The 21,971-nt window shown below is 33.9% G+C and overlaps 1 protein-coding gene across 1 annotated transcript in view; it reads left to right on the top strand.

Moving 5' to 3' along the window:
• Positions 1-10,085: 10,085 nt before the first annotated feature.
• Positions 10,086-21,971, top strand: part of GABRG1 (gamma-aminobutyric acid type A receptor subunit gamma1) — an 84,859-nt gene continuing 72,973 nt past the window's right edge. Inside the window, exon 1 of the mRNA XM_005554807.5 lies at positions 10,086-10,285. Coding sequence (XP_005554864.1) covers positions 10,182-10,285 — 104 coding nt within the window. The 5' untranslated portion in view covers positions 10,086-10,181. The remainder of the gene's footprint in view (positions 10,286-21,971) is intronic.

The following is a 21,971-nucleotide window of genomic DNA, read 5'->3' as shown; positions in this document are numbered from 1 at the left end:
GTTTTATAAAACAGAAAGCCAATAAACGTACCTTTAGTCTAGATTATGTCATGGGGCTGGATGTTTGATTTAACACTGAGGCCTGTCAGTTGGCAGTGTATTGTTAACTCTCTCAGCTGAAAGTAGACTTCTTCTAATGGGTCTTGTCACTAAATGTTTGCTACATACCAGGTGTCAGGGGATTGTTAATTAACTGCAGCAATAAAACCACATCTGGGATAGCAGCTACAAGTGAAATCATTACCTAATTACATTTTTTATTAATCCACCATCATTTTCTTTTATCCATCTGCCTTCCATACAAAACAAATAAGAAAACTGAATGTACATTTGATGAGAAATACCACTCCTTCACCTTTCAAGTCCTAGATGAGGCAAACATGTGGTCTTATGTGTTTCTTATTATGTTGGTAGGTGACAGTAGTTATTATGGCTTCCACTTGGTTTTGTCTCCATAGGTCAAAAAACCTTTTGTGTTCTGCCAGTTTCTATGTTTCTTACCACTGCACATTTTTAATTAGGATAAAGCCACAGGATATGTGCAGAGAGACATAGGCCTCCTGTGGACCCAACCATAATCACAGTTATCACCTGATATTCATAGGTCCTTACTATGACAACTAGACCACAGTGGCATTTTGAGTACCCAAACATTTCTGTTAGCTTGTGCCAGGGCATTACAGTCCCTAAAAGACTGGTTATTCCCTTTCTAAAATATTCAGTCACTCTAATAAATAGTGGCAGAATTTCTTGGAGGAAGACTAGGAAGTAGATTTTCAGTACAATTCTTTGATTGTATAGACACATCATTACTTAAAGGAACCTACACTCTCCTTTATTAAGATAGTCTGGGTCCATAAATTGGTCCACAACTAAAATTGGATAGGAGGTTTGGACATCACGGTGGTACTTGAAATCACATCTCTCATTATCAGATCTATTGCCTTTCTGCCTATACACATCAATAAGACTTTGTAGAACAATCACCTACTTCAGTTCTGAGGACAACATAATAAATTAGCTAACTCTCTTAGTTACATACTACTATGACAGAATAACATACACTTAGCAGCTTAAACAAAAGTTTATTTCTCACATTTCTGGAGTCTGGGAAGTCCAAGAATAAAGGGGCCAACATATCTGGTATCTGGTGAGGGCACTCTTCCTGGTTTGCAGATGGTGATCTTCTAGTTGTATTCTCACGTCACCAAGAGAAAAATCACTTTCATGTTTCTTCTTGTAAGAACACTAATTCTATTCACAGGGGATCTATTTTTATGATATATTACCTACCAAATCCCCCACCTTCTTTTAACATCAAATTGGGAGTTAGGATTTGCACATCTGAATTTTGGAGGGATACAAACATTTGATCTATAACACTAACGCCAAGGATATTTTCACGTCAAACTTCACTGTCTACTGCTAGGGTTCTTCTTTCCAATACGGTAATATTAAATTTAGTGCTCACATTAACTCTTAAGATGATGCTCATTTTATCTCTTATTATTGTTGCCAATTGGCCCCTGCCATTCTGGAATCTTATGCTCATTGAATACAGGGAATTCCTGAGATCCCACTGTTCCCATTGAATTTCAGGAATCCAGTTTGATCATACTATTTCCTACTATCATCCCTGGCCTTTACGTAATAGCCACCATAGAGTTCTTTAAATCTGCTGTAGTTTGCCTCATAAATGCATTAGTGGGGCTGGCTAACAGGTCTTACATGACCAACCCACTCTAACCACCATTTTTTCCTAAAACTTTGGATAACTGCTTTGCAGATCTAAGGGCATTTCAACTTCATTATTATAGATTACCTTTGAGTAAAGGTTTAGTCAGCTAGTGAAGCAAAGTGTCAGAAACACTCTTTAGCTTCTTGGTTTAATATATTGAATTCAGAATCTTTGTTTAGTGTACCAATCATTTGAACACATTTATAGTCTTTTCAATCTGATCCAACTGACTTAGAACTCATTTCCATATGGGCTCCACAGATTTCTATCAATAAACACTGGCAATTCTCTTGGCGTGCATGGTACCTCCTCATGGGGCTCTAAATAATTTGGCGGTATTTATACGTAGTTGCTGAGTATTTTGGTGGACCGGAAGCTACAGTGAGACAAATGCGGGTGAAAATATGCAAGTATAAGAAGATTCTCTTTCTCTCTGGACCCTTTCAACCATAGGAAATTATATTATTCTTTAGCTGCTAGCCAAAGCCACATAAATAGACACATCACAGGCTATAAATTGGATGACTAGGGAGTTAGGTAGTGGATGGGACCCATTCAAAGATGCCCTGGGGGCTATTATTTCAATGCCAGTTCTGCAAGGAAGGCATTTTTAAAATAAAATATATTAGGCTACATATGAGGTAAGTGAGTAATTGATATAATAAAGCTCCATCAAAACCTTTAGGGTTTTCATTAAATGTCAGGCTACAATAAATCTCCCAGTGCTGGACATCTTTCCTGTAAGTGTCTCATATCTTAAACAGGATTATATTCTCTTGAAACATGGCTGCATGAGGACCATTCTTTAAAAACTCTTCACACTTTTGACATTTTTATGGCATGGCCCTTTAAAGTGAAATATGAAAGGTTTTCACAACAATGATATCCTGGTATGTAGTCACTGAAATAGCCAAGTTGGTTTATCTGAGGGGGAAAAGGTGGCCTTGGCAGAAATATGAACAATTTATTTTAAAGCAGATATCATGACTCGTCTGCTGTTCAGTACACTTTCACGTAGCAGTTCGAAACCTGGGCTCTGAAACCTGACTCTCTAGGTTCAAATTTTAGCTTAATTATATAGTTGCTTTGTGACCTGGGAAGCTTACTAAACCTCCTCTCTTCAGTTTCCTTATTTACAAAATAAAGGAAAACTACTGGTGACTGCCTGATAGGATTGTTGTGGGATTTAAATAAGCAAAGTTATCCAAATCAATTAAGATATATGATATGTAGCAAACTACAAGGACTATGTAATTGTTAACTCTTGATATTTTGTGTTTCTTTATTATGCCTTCTCTGATTCTTGTCATTTTGTACTGATCATCAAAAAGTAATAGCAATAATATTAACAACTATATTTCTGCATCACAATAGTTTACAAGGAGTTGCATTAAAATTATTTTATCTTCATACTCACCTGTAATGATAAAAATAATCATTAACTTCATTTTGTAATTGAGAAATTTAAAGTTCAGAGAGATAGGATCTGCCAAAGATCACAAAAATAATTAGTGTAAGCAGAATATAAATTTATGTTACTTGACTCTGCATTTCTTCTTTTTGCAAAGATAGCATAACCGCATGATTCATTATGCTCGCAGGGGTTTACCCTCCTGACTCCACACCCCTACCATTTATTGGGGACAGTTATTTAGTAGATAATTTTTTTAATTATATAATAATATTACCTCAATTCTGCACATTTCATATTAATATCCTAGCTTTTTATAGGAAAGAAACTTGAGTATACAGAAATGGAACATAATACCCGAATTATAGAGATAGTAATGTAGAAATGTTTCAGTTCATCCCTTTCTTCATTTATTCATTCAATAAATGGCTGTGATGGAGACTATTCTAGACTAGGGATAGTGTAAATAAAGAAAGAAACAATAATAACTGGCCATCAATGAGTTACAGTTTAGAAAAGAGATGAAAATTAGACTGGTTGTAAAAATATTTTTAAGAATAAAACTAAAATTTATATCATAGAAATTTTAACAGAATGCAATAGAATGCTTTTTATGAGAGCATAAAAATCCGTCTGCTTTTTGCATTTATGGCATCCTTAGTACATAGAAGAGTGCTTGAAACCCAGGTGCTCAGTGACTATCTCTTGAATTAAATGAATCAATTAATTTTAAAATACATCAAATATCAGGAACGAAAAGTGCTGGGTGTTATTAGATGTTATAATGGTGGAGTTAATTTAAATTGGAGAACTGAGATTTCTTTAAGGATGGGCTAGTGAAGCTGAAAGTGGAAATAGGACAAGGAAATAGCTGAGGAAGGGTGAAAGGTGAGGTGAAATAATTACGATATAGAAAAATCATCTACAAAACCATTGAGTGAAAATGAGGCATGGCAATGAGAGTCTAAAGGGAAGTCATTCTGGTTGGAACATATTGAGAAGAGGAGAGAACTGTAAAGATGGAGCAGGAGAGAGACGTAGGGGCCAGAAGCTTCAGCATCTCACAGGCCATGATAATAGTATTGCATTTTGTTCTAACTAGAATAGGAAGTAATTGAATGGTTTAAAATGGACAGAATTGTAGGTTTTCACCTTTTTTAAGGGCAATCTAGTAGTTATATAAATAATAAGTAAAAGGTAGACAAGATCAGAAATGGAAGGTGACTGTAGTGGTTTGATGGCCACTTAGATTAATTGGCAGTAGAGCTAGAAGGAAGATGAGTATTGACAATAGCAGTAGTAATGCTTGCTAAGATTAACTGAGCATTTAGTATGTGCTAGGCCCTCTTTTACATGTTTCATATAAACTAACTAATGTAATTTTTACAGTAACCACATGAGAACTAAGGCATTGAAAAAATAAGCAAATAGAAGATCTTGGTTTTGAACCAAGGCCACCTTATGTATGAACCTATGGTTACACAATCTATTTACACTGGATAGTTTGAAGATAAGATTTGGAAATATTTTTTAAAAAGCTTGTGATAAATTAGATGACATATATGTCAAGGGAAAAGAAAAAACTGTAAGATCTCTAGTTGGGCTAGCTAGCTGGTGTTATTTAGATTTATGTGTATGAAGCCCAATAAAACTTCTTTGACTTGCAATATGATTTAAGGAGATATTTTTAAGTTCTTTCAATAATATATAAATATTTGATAATAGATGAGATTGCCAATGATGATAGTGTGATGCAAAAAGAAAAGAGGTCAGTCTAATATTTGAGGAACTCCAAAGTGTTGAGGCAAGGCAGAAAAAGCATGTTAAGAAGCCTAGAAAGAATTAGCAAAAGATGAATGGGAAAAAATAATATAATAACATCTAGGAATATTTTGAGAAAGAGGGGATGACCAAATGCAGATGAGAGATCACACAGGTGAGCATTAGAAACTTCTACTGGATTAGCAACATGCAGGCATTAGTGTCACAGGGGCAAAAGCTAGATCAGAGAGTTTAGTGAGTGAGTGGCTGGTGAAAAGAGAAGGATGGCTTTAAAAAGGCATGGATGGCTGAGGGGGGAAAAGGAAAAGATGGTGTATATGTGTACTTTAATATTAGACACGAGAGCACAGTTACATGTTTGTGGGAAAATCAAGTAAAAGGAAAACACAGAAGACATAAGAAAGAGTAGAGATAATCAGTGATGAAAGTTCAGATTCAGAAATTATAATACAGAAACAAAAAAGCTAAAACAACATTGGTCTTTAAATTAGAAGCCAGAGATCCATTCCTATCTGACATCAAGGACTAACTTCTGGACTATATCTTGGCAGCACTCTGGAGGCCAGGTACAGGATTAAGGAGATTGAACAGGTTGGCAAAGAAAGACTGCAAGCTTTCAGTCTTTTAAAATATCTTTGTGCCGGTCATCACCTCTGTTTCATTATAAAAAATAATCTGATTATATAAACTGAAATGGCAGGGTTTGTTGATTTTGGTCTTGACAAGCAGTGGATCAGAAAAATAATTGCTCCTCATGGTCTCATGGGAAGGAATAAGTCAAGTATCAGAATCTGGAATTTGTCTACTTGGATCTGAACATTAGACACCACTACACAGGAACAGAGATCCCTTCATAGCATATATATATATATGTATGTCATATATATAAAACATATATGTTAAAGTTATTCATTTGCTTGTTTAGTACATTATGCATTGAATCTATATTCATTCTACAAATATTTATTGACTGCCTATTACCCTCTAGCCACTGCTTCATATGAAAGGAATACACAGGTGATGAAAGCAAATTAAGGCCCTACCTTCATAGAGCTACATTCTATGGAGAGAGAGGTGCTAATCAAATATGCACATATACTGTTAAGCACATGACATAATACCAGATCTGATAAGCAGTATCAATCCTTACTATATGAAATTTTAAAACAGAACTAGAAGTTTAGGTAGAAATACAGACAGTTCCCAAAAATGTAATACATTCCATGATGCAGAAATAAAGCATTTGCTTTAGGAGGACAGATAACAGTGTGCACCCATAACCTAGAACTGGTGAACAATGCCTGAGAACACAGCTAATGCTCAAAATTATTAAACATTATTATATATAGGACATCTCTGTAACGCAGACTAGAGTGCAATGAACAATCAGTAAAGGGCTCTTTGAAAAAAAAAGGCCCATAAAATTAACCAGAAAGAATGAACAGGGATTAAATAGATGACGAAGAGGGAAAGGTCTCCTAAGGAATAGCTTGTGACAAAACAAAAATGGATGATTTTGAGGGATAAGTTTAGGAACTTGAAACTGATGCATTGGTTGAAGTATAGAGTTTTGGTCATGTGAAGAAAAGTGTATCAGGAGAGGTAGAATACAACTCAAAATTTCTCCTTGTTCTGGAGAAAGCAATATCAAGATAATGTTGAAGGTAGGGTGAGCACAACAGTGTCTCCTAATTATCTCATTTCTTTCTAATAGACTCTACATTTTACAAATTAACTCTTCTGTACCAGGTGCTATACTAGAGACTGGAATGAATAATTAGGTTTGAAACCGACCATCAGTGAGGTAACAGTATTAAAATTTTGAGTAATTTTAATTATCCAGGCACTGTTTCAAGTGATATCTGTGTATTAATTCATTTAATCCTTTAAAAAACTTTATAAACTAAGCAGAATTATTATCCTATTTTTTTATAGACAAAGAAACCAAGGCAGTAAGACTTGTTCACCATTGTATTTCTAATTCCGGGCCTAGTTCTTGACATAACAGTTTCTTAATAAATAGTTTTGAATTAATTAATTAACAATGGACAGAGGAATCATGCTGAACCCCTGCTTTACTAAGGTCGTGGTTGAACATATATGATCAGGTCTCTGTCTCGCTGGTTATTTTGTGAGATGATGGTAGAACCTTTGTCCTCAAACTTGGATGCATAAAAAATCTTCAGAATTTCTTGCTAAAAACTATATTTAATGAAGAAGCCCATGAATCTGCATTTTAAAGAGGTACACCATTTATTTTAAGATGATCCCTGAACAAATTTGGGGGAAAAAATTGTTGTGCACTGTGTTGATAGTCATTATAACTAGATATAAGCCTAGTGGATAATGACTGTGATTCAAAGAAGGAGGAGGGAAATGGTGACTTCGATGACAATATAAGGAAATCATCAGTTTTAGTAGACTCTGTTTACTGTTCTCTTCACTCATAAGTCTGGGCTTCTCAGCCTTGGTGCTATTGTCAGTTTGAGCTCTGCAATTCTTTGCTGTGGGAGAGTCTTCTTTTGCATTTTAGTACATATAGCAGCAACACTAGCCTCTACCCACTCAATACTAGTAGCTGCCTTTACCCCCAGATTGTGTTAACTGAAAATATCTCTAGACATTGACAAAAGTTCCATGGGGTCAAGTTGTCACCACTTGAAAACCACTATCATAATGGAAGAGAGCTTTCTTCACTTCCTTACCTATAGCAACTTCTAGTATTCTAACCTAGAATTCTGTAAGACACCTGATCTTATTTCTCCATGAGTCAATGAGTGTGTCCCTCTAAGACACTAGTTTATTTGATGAGTATGATGGACCTTATTTGCTTTATTCAGAATTGACAGTATGTATCTTTCCCCACTTTCCTCCCCACCATACGTACAGCTGGTTTATCAAATCAAATGAGACAGACTGTCAGGGTCAACACATGGGTGGTATCTAACACTATCGTTCCTTTTTGCCAGGTTCTGCAGGATTCAAACCCCCTTTACATATAATAGTCCATATGAAATTATAATTAACTACAGCAGAATAGGATCAGTTTCCCATAAAATATATTATAAAAATAGAAAATATCTATCAAAGGAGGAAACATAGAAATGATTAAATAAAAGTACTTGAAATAAATGAATGAATCAAGTTGCAAGTTTCAGCATAAAACTTGCAAAAACCTGGATTTTGGAGAATACAGGAAATTCTCTCCAGTTTTTAAAAATCTTTTACAAGAATAAACAGGCAAATTCTTACTACCCAAGGAGATATCCTTCACCATTCCTCATTAATTTCTTTTAACTGTTCTCAGTGTCTTTCAGTTGTATATGTAAAATTAAAGAGTAAAATCTTGTTAAAAATTATTGATGGAAGGATTACATCTACTGTTTCATGCAATATTATAAAGTATCATATTCCCATCAATGTTTACAAACCTTACCCAATGTTAGCAAAATGCAAAGAGTAATCAGACAAGTATTTGCTATTCACGACATACTTCTAATGAATTAATTCCTAGTTCTCTATCCAATCAGATCAGTGAATTAGTGTGTACATTCAATGAAACAGTTAAATAGCTATCCAAAGCACATTCTTAATTGAACCAGTAAAAGAAAAGAAAACCTCAAATTTATATTGCCATCACATTTTACGTAAATTTATTCACCCTAAAATCTATTATAATTAAACTTTGCTGTTTTATAAGCTATTTGATATGGGCTACCTTGACTAACATGCATTGTGGAAGAGAAAAATACTGCCTAATTAATGTGTAGTGTGAGAAGAAAAACAAGGATGGTCAATGTGCATTTCCAGAGGAGACTAAAAGGGTGGAGAATCAATCAAAGACGGGGAGAAATGCCTAGCAGTACACTGTTTGTTATTTCGGGCGAGAACAAGAATCAGTAACCTCATTACCCCTATCCAGTTTCTTTAAGTGATTTCAGTAGGTAGTGCAGCAACAGTTACCTTACGGCCGTGCACAAGCCCTGTTACTTCTGGCTTAAACCGTTTGATGCAGACAAATATGCTCAGGTAACTGGGTGGTAATTTGCAGTTCAAACCAGAATCTGGCTAATTCCAGGTAGTTGTGGGGTGGATTAACAGCTAAAGACTCCAACCCCAGGAAGCTTCCGTGGGAAGCATGTTCTTGGGAAGGCGTTTTAAGACAGAAGATGGCTGGGCAGAGAAAGCGCCTGCTTCCACCACCTCCAGCGTCTTCGCCTGTACAGTTGTTCCAGCTGCCGGAGGCTTTCTGGTTACCACGGCAACTGTCGGGCTCTGCTAGGAACTCAAAGCAGAGCCTCTGAAGTTAGGTCCAAACACTGGGGCTTAACAGATGCAAAAGAGGATTGCCCATCTAATAGGTCTACAGCTCCTATGGCTAAGACAACCTTTATAAAATCAGACTTTTGTTTTTGTGTTTGCAAGATGAGATAGTTCTTGCCTGGCATCATTCATTAGTGTCATCTTTCGGTGCCCGGCGGGAGAAGACTGCAAATCCTCTCTCACTATTAAGGCGGTGGAAGGGGGATGTAGCGAGCAAAAGTGGTAACCAGGAATGCACGGAGCCTGCTCATTCATTCGTTCATTCATTCAATTACATATTCAACATCTCCTGAGTGCTCATTTGTGCGGGGCATCCTGCCAGGTGCTGGATCTGCAAAGAGAAAGGAGACACCGCCCCACCCACAAAATTAACAAGATGATTAGCACAAATTAACAGAATCCCCGCGAACCTGGGGAAAACCAATTAGGCACTGCCTGCTTCCCACGGGTCTCTCTTGGAAGACAGATTTAGAATCCGAACGCGGGAGAGGAAAGAGGCAGTGGCCCCGAAATAGTCAGACAAGAGGAAGAGCAGAAGGGAAGGAGAAAGCAGCCTCTTCCTAGGGAGGGATTCTGTCAAGGCCACTCAAACGTTTCTCCGCGGCTGCAAGGGAGAAGAGGTTTGTTTTTCTTTTAGAAAAACGGAGCCCTTTTCCCTACTGGGCTCAATTTCTAGTAGGAGAACCCCGCCTCCTTGGGCTACCGATTGGCTCAACTCTTTTTAAGATAATTTATGCCAGCATCCTCTCGGCCTGATTGGCTCGCTGGCTTAATTCTGATGGGAGTCGCATCCTACCTGGTTGGGAGGTGCACTGCCTTTCCACACTCTCCCTTCTTGTACTCAGCCAGCTGCTGCTGAGGTGGGAGGAAAAGTCCTGGCTGGGAGAATTGAGCTAGTGCAGCACACGCATAGAAAAAGCGATTCCGATGGGTCCTTTGAAAGCTTTTCTCTTCTCCCCTTTTCTTCTGCGGAGTCAAAGTAGAGGGGTGAGGTTGGTCTTCTTGTTACTGACCCTGCATTTGGGAAACTGGTGAGTAAATTCAGGGGCTTAAAACTATTTTTTTGCTATCTACTCCTTTCCCCTTATTCCTCTGTCTTTTAAAAATTATTCTACGTTAAGTAATTTGTATTTCCTAACACATATTTGGTATTTACCATCGTTTTATTTTCTGATTAGATCTATTCATTCTCAGATAGAAGGAAAGTAACATATTTTTGAAGCATGAGGTTGGTTCAGTTGTTTTTGACTTCAAGCAGAGTATAAATTAGTGAACTAGTGAAGGTTGACTTACTGGGAGAGAGTGAGGGGGAGTAGAAATGACTTTGCCAGTAAATTTGCTGAATGAATGCCACCGATGAACTTTCTGGATGATTCTGCATTTTAAAAACAAAGTTATTTCTGAAACTTGTTGTTAAACAGCGTGATATGTGTGATGCTTTTCTACCTACTGCTATTGCTTTTCCCCTTTCCTGGTTTTTGGTAACTTTCTGGAACAAACCAGTGTTTTACATCAAGAAAGATTGTAAATCTGGCTAAAAAAAAAATCTATCAGCATTAAAAATGTATAGTATCCAAGTAAAAAATAACCGTGTATATTTAATTTGAACCAGGTTTGAGTGTTTTCTTTTAATTGGTTGTCCATCAGTAATTAAAAATGTATGGCCGCATGAATGTCTTGGCTGTGTGTGTGTGTGTGTGTGTGAGAGAGAGAGAGAGAGAGAGAGAGGAGAGAGAGGCAAGAGAGAGAGAGAAGAGAGAGAGAGAGAGAGAGAGAGAGAGAGAGAGAGAGAGAGAAAGAAGAGAGTATCGCCAATCACAAATCTCAAATTTAACAGGAACAAAACTGGGTTGTAATACCTTTCAGTAAAATTTTTAAATCGTTCTGGTAGAAAAATCAAATGCTTAGGTATCATTCATGGATTAAATGTAGGAGTAGTGGATGACTTGAGCTAAAATATGTTGATTAAGATATAGACACTTATAAAGGTCTGGGACATGGTACTCATACCATGCAACTTGTTTCAAATAAATGTACTTTTAACATTACATTATTATAAATGTAATTCTGTATAGAATTCAAAAGTAAAATACAATCACTATGAAGATAGAAACATGCCTTTATAACTACTTGTATCACTGCTAAAATGAATTATTATTATAAACATACGTGTAAAGCTAGAGTGAATTTTTTTTTGCCACACCAGCATATAGAATGTGTATATTTTTCTTCCAGAAAATAGAGATTGGATTAAAGTATGCTAAGTAATATTAGACTTATTAGAAGTTTTTGACATAGTACTTTTTTAGGATTAAAGTTTTCTCTCTCTCTCTCTCTTTTTTTTTTTTTTTTTTTACCCTGTTCCCTTAGATTCTTAAATGTTTGACACGAACATAAACATACTACTGGATGAATTATTTCTTATATATGTTTTGCCATAATGGCTTATTCTTTGAATATATTATAGCATTTTATAGAAGATATTTAGGTAGACAAGTATATCATAATATTACCGAAGTAAAAACAGATTTACCAGTGGTTTTCTGAAACAACCTTTTATCATTGTATACAAGTTTTCCTTTCAACCAAATAGGCAAGCTGCTTAGTAAAGAGCATATTATCTATTCCAAGAGATGTTTTATTTTAAATAAACATGTTTTGTTTTGGGAAATATTTGTGATCATTGTAATTGGCTCCAGAACTCTCATCAAGCTCTCAGAGTTGAAGAGATGTGTGCTGTAGGGACAGAGGGCAGGCTTAGAAGCCTGGAGACATGATCTCATGTGGCAAGGGGTCTTTAACCTCTCTGAACACAGTTTCATCTATGAAATGAAGGAGAGTAGTAGACCACATATGACTTATTTAGATTTTCACATTCAACACATCTATGATTTCAACTGAAAAGTGAAATAAGTCAATGGTTGCTTCACTGTTTTATCTAAGTAGTTTTCAAGAGGGAAATTCTAAGTGTGAATGCTATGGACTTTGTAACCATATGTATAAGTGAGAAAGGTATTGTACAGTTAACACATAATTTCTATTATCATAGTAATATAGGTAACTGGGATTATTTTGTCCAGTGAATAAATATACATTAAAAGATAAATTTATAAGCCATTGTTCTAATTAGCCCATAAGGCCTCAGTTATGAGAGTTCATGATATACTGATATACTTTTAAAAGTACCCCCTAAATCCATAATTTTTAAAAATGAGATAGAAAGCTAGCAATAAAAGCCAAATGTGAGCGTGCTTTCCTTAAGATGCATCGTAAACTGTTTTCTTCAGTGACTGGAAAAAGTTTGACACAGAAACACTTTTGTAGGCAAACCAGGAGAATGTTATTAGAACAAGTTTCTTTCTCCATTGGATTCTATGAGACCAAGTTGGGAAATACGGCAATTAAAAGGAAATACAAGCATGCTTTTGCTAAAAAACAAATTTAAAAAATAATGCTGCAATGAACATTCTTTTAAAATAAGTAAAATAAAGTAGCTACTGTTGGGTGAACTTTTTTATCTTTTTAATATTTAGTTGGCGATAACAGATGCTAACATGTATAAATCATGTACTGTCATATTTTTCTCTCCTTTTCCCTTTCTTTTGGTTAGTTTTCCTTTCCAAAACTATCCATAAATAGTTCAGTTTGTAAGCATTTTAGTGTTTTATATGATTTCCAAAATATATCTTGAAAGTCATCTATTTTGGGGACTCCCCAAATTGGAAGCATTTTTTTTTAAATTTAATCAGTTGCAGTGCTTCGTTTCCTCATTAATTTCCATCAAGAGTATGGAGGAGAGACACATTTTACCTTTTATTGATGAACTATGAAAAACTATCCTATCATTGTAACTAAAACTGTAGTCATGGTTCCTGCGTATCATTCTCTAGGAGATTCTTTGGCATCTTGACAAGTTCTGTAGAATCTCTTCAGCTTGATTTAACTTCTTTGTAATGTTGAAAAAAAAATCTAGTTATAATCGGTTTTTTTAAAAAAAAGTGTTTAAAAAGAGATTTTAGCTGTTACCAAAAGTAACCTACAATAAGCCTTGACTAAGAGTTGTATATTGAAAGAGCTCAAGGAAAAAAATCATAATTTTCTCTTTTCAAAACAATTTCCATGAGTCAATAATCATACTATGTGGCATTCAGTTGCCCAGTTGAAAATATGCAAATAAACTTGCTGTTTAAAATGAATTTTTTCAAGTAATTTCAGTAATATCTTTTGTGTGGGTGGCAATGAAGGAATAATTTTTTAAGTGTCTAGATTTTTGGCTTAATTTTGTAATAAAATGCTGATGATAACCATCCAAACTTGAGAACCAAATGCCTAAGTAAAGATATTCCATGATAGTTAAATATGAAAAGGACTGAGAGGAAAAAGATTTTTGAAGCTAAAATGCGAACGTCATAATTGATAAACCCCCTGAGTACAGAGTCTTTTACTTTATCCAAATGATCAGTATCTTTCTTCTATTCTATACTATGAAGAACCCTTATGATTAAGGAACATGAAGAAATGTTTGATATTTCTTCAAATATTAAACAGATTAATTGAATGTAAGAATATAATGATGAAGGTGGAGGCCCAAAGGAGGAGTGAAAAGAAAGAGTAAAAAAAAAACTGAAAAATGACTCTGGAGATACTGAGAAAGTGATTACCAAAATATGATAAATGACTGCCATGAAATAAAAGGAAGAATGAGCTTCAAGAGAGTAATTCACATATGGGCAGGGTTTCAAGTGAGAATCCTGGCCTTTACCAACAGATCTAAATTCCAGTTTCAGCTCCATCATTTCTCACTGGAGTGATTTCAGACAACTCTTTGAGGCAGAAAATCTCCATTAGTGTGGAGTTGTCATATGCATTTCCAGAAACGAAATTTCCAAGAAAGAAAATCTGTGCAAAGAAACCGACACTTAAAATTTTATATGAAAAGAAAGTCATAACAGATATTCTGTGGAATTATAGTTATTCTAGTATGATATAGCCTAGTTAAAGTGGTTTTAAGTGCAGTAGAGTGAAATATTTGGATCTTTTTGTGTTCTTAAATGTCTTCTAAGTCTTAAATGTCTTTTAAATGGGGCTTATACTTATTCATTGCCAAGACCTAGATTTATGACATGAATTAAAGAAAAACATATATTTTAACCAAAATAAAAAATACACCTCTGGAACTCTAAAAATAAACAGAGAAGTCTAAACTTTTGAAGATAGAAGTTGCTGAAAGAATGGATCATAATCAAGGGAAAATAATTGAAGAGCCAAGAGATTTCTCATCAGCAATACCAGAAGACTATGGGGAAAATGTCTTCAAATCTGAAGTCAAGTACTCTGCCTAGAAGATTATACTTAGCCAAATTACCTAACGAGAAGAAGAAGAAGAATATGCCTAGATATTGTTATTTTCTCAATTTTACGGATGGAAAAACAGGGGAACAGACATTTTTGTGAACTTATTAAAGGTCATCTTGTTGATAGGTGCTGAATCCAAGACTTAAATCCCTGTGTTCTATACCCCTCCTGCATTTTTAACTACCACATCTCTCAGATGATGAATGCAATATAAGTCAAAACAATGAACATTACTGTTGATAATTAAAAAAAAAAAAAAAAGGAAATGGAGAAAAAAAGAGAAGAGAAGAGAGTTACTACAGTAAATTGTGAGTTCATTGACAAAATCACATTCAGTAGAAAAATCTACTTTGTACCTATCACATACATTCTGGAGTATTATGGGTAGTGCGAGATTATTTTTTAAAAAATTTTGACACATGAAGTACTTGACGCAGACAAAAAAAAACTATAAGTTAAAAAGTTAAAAGCAAAAATTTTTAATTTACATAAGCTTTACTGAGGAACTGAATGGTTATCTTATTTTAAAAGATGCTATATATAATCATGTTTGAATTTATTGTTTATAGATGTACTAGACAAACCATAACCAAGTAGTGAAAATTGCATGAAGGCAGATTTTCTCCCAATACGACAGTTCTCTAACATGGTAATGGAAACCTTATCACTAGACATGTTCAAGCAGAAGCTTGTTAGTGAGTTGTCATACTCCATAGGAGGCAGATGAAATTTGTAGATTTTTTTTTTTTTTGCATTTTCAAACATTTCATTATCTAAGTCTATCAGTACTAAAATAGTTTAGCCAACTGAAGTCCCATGTTTCAAGAAATAGCACTAGCTATTAATTCATTCAGTAAATACTCATTGAGCATCACCATTCATTCCATGAATATTTACTCAGTGCCCATTGTGTGTTAAGCAGGGTTCTGGAAACTAGATACAATGGTAACAATGGTAAACAAGACAACGCCATTGCCCTATAGTGTTTAAGTAGCATAAATAGGACATATATTATATGCTAGATGAACAGGATACAGAAATCAGAATTCCTGCTCAATGAACACAAACTCTGGTCGTTTGCGTCGAGATAGCATATTAACATAAACAAGTAAACACAATAAAATGCTGTAATTGCTGCTCAGAATTCTAGAGGAGGTATAGTGGGGGCAACAAAGAAGTTGCCATTACTTGCAACTCTGGGAAAATACTGTATGTTCTCAGCTGTTATAGGCATAAGTTCAGGTCAGTATGAGTGAAAGATAGATAGATAGATAGATAGATAGATAGATAGATAGATAGATAGATAGAAGATAGATAGATAGATATAGATAGATATAGGTATATAGATTAAATAGATAGATAGATAGATAGATAGATAGATAGATAGATAGATAGATAGACAGACAGATAGACAGATAGATAGATATCCTTACATCTGAGGAAGGGGTAGGCTATATGTTCTATTAGGGGGGTGAGGATAAGGGTAAGCCATATTATACTGTAGCTAGCTAGCTAGATGGATAGATAGATAGATAGATAGATAGATAGATAGATAGATAGATAGACAGAGAGAGAGACAGACAGAGATGGAGAGAGAGAGAATAAGAAAGAGAGAGGGAGAGAGAGAGATAACATTACCATCTTGTGCCAAAGGTAGATTCTCACAGTTTGGTAGAATTTTTTGTATATAGATTTCCTATATCTTTTAGGTGAGCCTTTACTCTGGTTGTGTAAGATGTGGCATTGAAATAGAAGCATCCTATTGAAGGCTATATAATTTAGTTTAATTTTGAAATCCTGAAATGTAGAAATTGTTACCTCCCAGAAACAATGTATTCTGAGATTTGACATTTCTCCTTATTTGTTAGACAAACATTACATGACTAAGAAGTAATAGAGATTGTGCTATGCAATAGACATATAGAAGTAAATATAATATAGACCCTGCTCTCCAACCTATAGCTACAATAGGCAGATCAGAAAGTTTATGATTATAAAATAGTGAATTTAATATATATTTTAATATTCATGTCAAGGTGTGATTTGTTTCCCTAGATAACTTTAAGACTGCTAGAATCAAGAGTTCTAGCCACTAGGTTAACCTTCGGGTAGATTTCTAGAACAGTTACTAATGATTACAATAGGTAATGGTAATGGTAATAATGGTAAACAAGACAATAGGTACAGTATGCTTAAGTACAGGGATATCTTTCACCTCTTGATCATCCTAGATGGGTATAATTATAAAAATAATTTTCCAGCACATGTAATAGAGTGTGTTGAGTAAAGAATACCTGTTCCAGAAAAGAGCCATATTTACTAGCACTGAGTAGCCCACTTGGCTGGATTGAACTTAAGTATTAATTCAGATGACTGTATTTTATAAACTAATTTGTTACCCTGCGCAGGTGGCTTATGAATGTATATTTGTCTCTGGAATTTCTTAGTAACAATTCATTTTGAAAATCATCAGATTGTCATAACTAGAATAGACTGGACTGTTTTGCTTTTTCTATTCACTTACTTGTATTCTCTTAGTTTTTGAAGTGAATAGTCTAAGACAATCTTTTGTCAATTAAAATATTTGACACTCATTTAAGATCACAAAACTTAGAAAATATATATATGTTTCTGTCTTCAGAGGTATGAATTCCCATTTCTTTCTTCCACTTTTAAGGTCTTTTAGTATGTTTTATAATTTAATAAGCTCAATATAATGCCTCCATGTTGCAAAATGTTTAGCAGCCTTGAAGAATGTATCTGAAGCATAGATACCCCAGAGTCTTAAAAAGTGTGAATGTCACCAAGATTTGTATTTTTTCTAAGTCTAACTTACGTTCTGTCAGGCACTATGAAAATGAACTTAACAATAGAGAAATCACTGATAATTTCAATATATTGTCTCTTCAGTGTTCACTTTTTAAATAGACTATAATAAAAATTACATATTCTTTCTCTTACTCCAAAAAGCACTTACATAGAAATGGCCACAAAAGAACATTTACAATTTCTGGGCACTCACCAGCCTTGGTGAAGACTTAATTGGCTGGGTGGTTTGTAGTTTTCTAAACTCTGTTTTAAGGAACAAAGTTGGCCTGCTAAACATAGCAAATAATCAACAAATACAAAAATCTAAAAGTTGGCAAGCTATACTGTTTTATTTGTAGTATTTATTCTTTTATTAAAAATCAATCAAAAAACTACAAAAATTTCAAATTTATAACCAAAGACATTACAAAAAAAATCTGTTTTATAATTGTCTGTTTTTATCCTCTTTCTAAAACCATGCCACTATAGCAATTAATTTTTTAAAATGGATTCTGATATTACTCTTTTTTTAAATTAGCTATCTTATGTCTAATCTTATGTTGAATCTAAATAAATAAACTATGCTCTGATATGTTTGGGAATTTTCCAGACTCCTTTTTGAAAGTAACAGGGAAACCCTCTGTGCTAAAAGCAATTTAAATTGCTACTTGTTTCGTATTTTAGATGTAGTTTTGAAGAGTTCTATATCTTCAACCTTACCAAGGAAACCATATAAAATAGACCATAAATGAAGCTGTATTTTACTTCTTTCTCCTAAATCAATTTTCCACATCTCAAATTATAAAATCATTGATGTATACTTTTATTCATGCTCTGGTCTACAGACAGAAAATTAATTCTATTTTACAGTTTGAGTTTTTTATTCAACCTTATTTTACTTGCTTTTCAAAAATCATTTTCAAGTTGTTGCTGTTGTTGAAACGTGAAAAAAAATGATTTTCCCTAATGTCATAATATTTTTGCTTGCATACTGTAAATGTTAAATTATCTTATTCCATTTCAGTCCTCAAAAAAAAAAATAGCAAAAAAAAAGTTATTTAGACTATACACAAAATTAATAGTAATGTTTACCTCTAGATGGAGTACAAGAAAGTGGTGTTTTTTTGTTTGTTTGTTTGTTTGTTTTTCCTGAGACGGAGTCTTGCCCTGTTGCCCAGGTTGGAGTGCAGTGGCTTGATCTCAGCTCACTGCAAGCTCTGCCTCCTGGGTTCATGCCATTATCCTGCCTCAGCCTCCTAAGAAAGTTTTTGATTTCATGGATCAATGGATCAAAGGTAAGAAGGCAATGGGGACATTAGGTATTTAACTTTACATGTTATTTACCTTGCTTTTACAAGAAAATATGATTAAATTTTATAATTTTAACAAGGACAAAGCTAAAATTAGAGAAAGTTTAATAATACAGTTTGGTACTGTCTACCAGAAAGATATTGGTAGGCTTTCTGCAGCTAGGAAGAACAAAAGAACAATGGTGAAAGGACAGAAGGAAATAGCCCATCTTTTACTTTGATAGTTCTCTTTTTTGTTTCTTTCCTGAGAAGGACCTAGAATAACATCTCTTTTTCCTGGGGTTGGTGAGTTGGTGTGGTCCTGAGGCAAGGGGAGAGTGTGTTTGGTGGCACTACTCATTGATTTGGGAGAAAAAATAGAACCTGATTTATTGATTTAAAATAACTACTTAGGAACTTATAGCCTTTAATTCCAGAATTTTCCATAATTTAGGCAGATGTATATGTATGCATGTGTGTGTGTGTTGTGTGCATCCATACATGTGTATTCTTAAAAACACAAATAAAATCTAACTAGTTTTTTATGTAACTAATATCAAAGATACCTTTCTAGATCAGTATACTTATTCTACCTCTTTTTTGAATGACTATGTCATATTTTATATGATAGATAAATTTTAACATGAAATTATTCCTTAATATATTTTGTTATATTTTGTCATTAACATTATTTTTATGTTCATATATCCATATATATGTGCTTTTAATTTCAATATTTTGATCAATATTACCAAATTATTTACTGTAAAGCAAATTCCATTTTCTACTAATTGTTATAAAAATGCCGTTTATTCATATTATCCTCAGTACTAGATATAACGGATCATTTAATATTTTGCCAATGTGATGGCTAAAGATTGTTGTCACATTTTAAACTTATTTTCCCTTACTACCAAAAAATGTTTGCATACATTTTTATATTTATTGGCCTTTTTCTTTCTTAAATTGTTATATATCAATATTTTATACATATTTTTCTCCCAATTAATGTTTTGTCTCTAGACTTATGCAAAGTGTCCTATTCCAACCATAAGTTCTCTTTAAAGTTTTGTGTGTCAGTTAGTTATTCTTTTGCTGGTTTGATTACATATTGCCTAGGAAGGCATTCTTACCCCAAGTGTCAAAAACATTTTAAATATATTTTAAATTCAATATATTTGAATAATATAATTTAAATAATATAATTTAGTAATATTATTCTTTATTCAGTTTCTTTTTATGCATAATACATAGCAATTTACTGTGTAAGTTGGGAATCTAATTTTATTTTCTTCAAAAAGAGCTAATTAGCATTTCAACACAATTTACTGAATAATTCTTTTATTTCTAAACTGATAATTCACTTTTATCATATATTATATTTCTATATATTTGGGATCTTATTTTGAAAGCTTAATTTTGTTTTCACTATTTATTGCTACAATAAGGCTTTGATTACAGAAACTTTATTTTGTTTTCTTTTTATTCTTGCCTGAAAATTTCCATCTAAGAATTCCCTTTTTAAATAATATCTTATAAACTCTCATGTTGATTATTCTACTTAATTTTAGTGGTTTTAACCTGTTAAACACAAAAGATGAGATTCTGACTAAACCTATATTAAATGCATCACAAATTTAGGAATCATACGTTAACAATATTTTTATAGGCGAAAATATTTATTTTGTCTTTATTTTTTCTGTCCTTATGTTCCTTAATAAAGTCTTTAGTCTTCTTCACGTAAGACATATACCTTCCCTGTTATAGTTCTGCTTAATCATTTCATATGTTGTGTTGTCATTGTCAAATGAGTAAGTTTTTTTCTTCTGTTTTTATTTTTGATGATTTAGTATTAGAATCTGAAAGTTACGTTTTTTAAATTAGTTTTATGTTAGGTTATCTACCTAATTTTTAAATCAAGGACCACAGTTATAGTTTTAGTTATGTTCTTGATTCATGATAATTTTATCTGAAAATAACATAATAAGCTCTAAATTTTTTTTCTGTTCATTTGCTTATTCATTGATTTTTATTAAATTGAGCACAAACTATGTATCAGATTTAGGAGTAGGTGCTGGGGGTATCACAGTAAATACTTTAGGCTCTAAGGTATTTAAATACCTAAATACATTCAAATTGCTTAAAGCTTAGAGAGGATCATAAATAAATAAGTAATTAAGATACAATATGATTAACTGCATGGTAGAGTTAATCACAGGACAGATTGGAAGCATACAGGGACACACTTACCTAGTATTCTAGGCTTGGTGCTCTTCTGCCATTTCAAGTTTTCTTTTTTTTTTTTTTTTTAATTTATTTATTATGATTATACTTTAAGTTGTAGGGTACATGTGCATAACGTGCAGGTTTGTTACATATGTATACTTGTGCCATGTTGCTGTGCTGCACCCATCAACTCGTCATTTACATCAGGTATAACTCCCAATGCAATCCCTCCCCACTTCCCACCGCCCCCCTCCCCATGATAGGCCCCAGTGTATGATGTTCCCCTTCCTGAGTCCAAGTGATCTCATTGTTCAGTTCCCACCTATGAGTGAGAACATGCGGTGTTTGGTTTTCTGTTCTTGTGATAGTTTGCTAAGAATGATGGTTTCCAGCTGCATCCATGTCCCTACAAAGGACCCAAACTCATCCTTTTTTATGGCTGCATAGTATTCCATGGTGTATATGTGCCACATTTTCTTAATCCAATCTGTCACTGATGGACATTTGGGTTGATTCCAAGTCTTTGCTATTGTGAATAGTGCTGCAATAAACATACGTGTGCATGTGTCTTTATAGCAGCATAATTTATAATCCTTTGGGTATATACCCAGTAATGGGATGGTAGTTCAACCATTATGGAAAACAGTATGGCGATTCCTCAAGGATCTAGAACATTTCAAGTTTTCAAAGCATCTCTCTGTATGTTAAGTGATAGGTTCCATTGTATTTTTCTTTGTGCTCATAAAATAATCATAGAACTGAGTGGATTATCATTTCACCTCTTTAAAACACTGGAAGTTTAGTGCTTGCTTCAGCGGCACATATAATAAAATTCTGCAAGTTTGAATCTATAATGCTGTTATTTATCACTCTTTTACCTTTTTTGCTTTCCTGCAGCTTTGTGTACAGTAAAAATTATTCAGAGCTACAACCCTAGAAAGGAACTTTTCTACAAAAGAATTTAGTAGCTCAAACATGAAGGCAAAAAAGAAAATTTATTTACTTTTTGATTTTAAGTCTAAAATCAGTGATTTTTCCT

Source organism: Macaca fascicularis, chromosome 5, assembly GCF_037993035.2.
Source record: "Macaca fascicularis isolate 582-1 chromosome 5, T2T-MFA8v1.1".
NCBI classification, from domain to species: domain Eukaryota; kingdom Metazoa; phylum Chordata; class Mammalia; order Primates; family Cercopithecidae; genus Macaca; species Macaca fascicularis.
The sequence above is the reverse complement of the archived record's forward strand: the minus strand, read 5'-3'. Positions and strand labels throughout refer to the sequence as shown.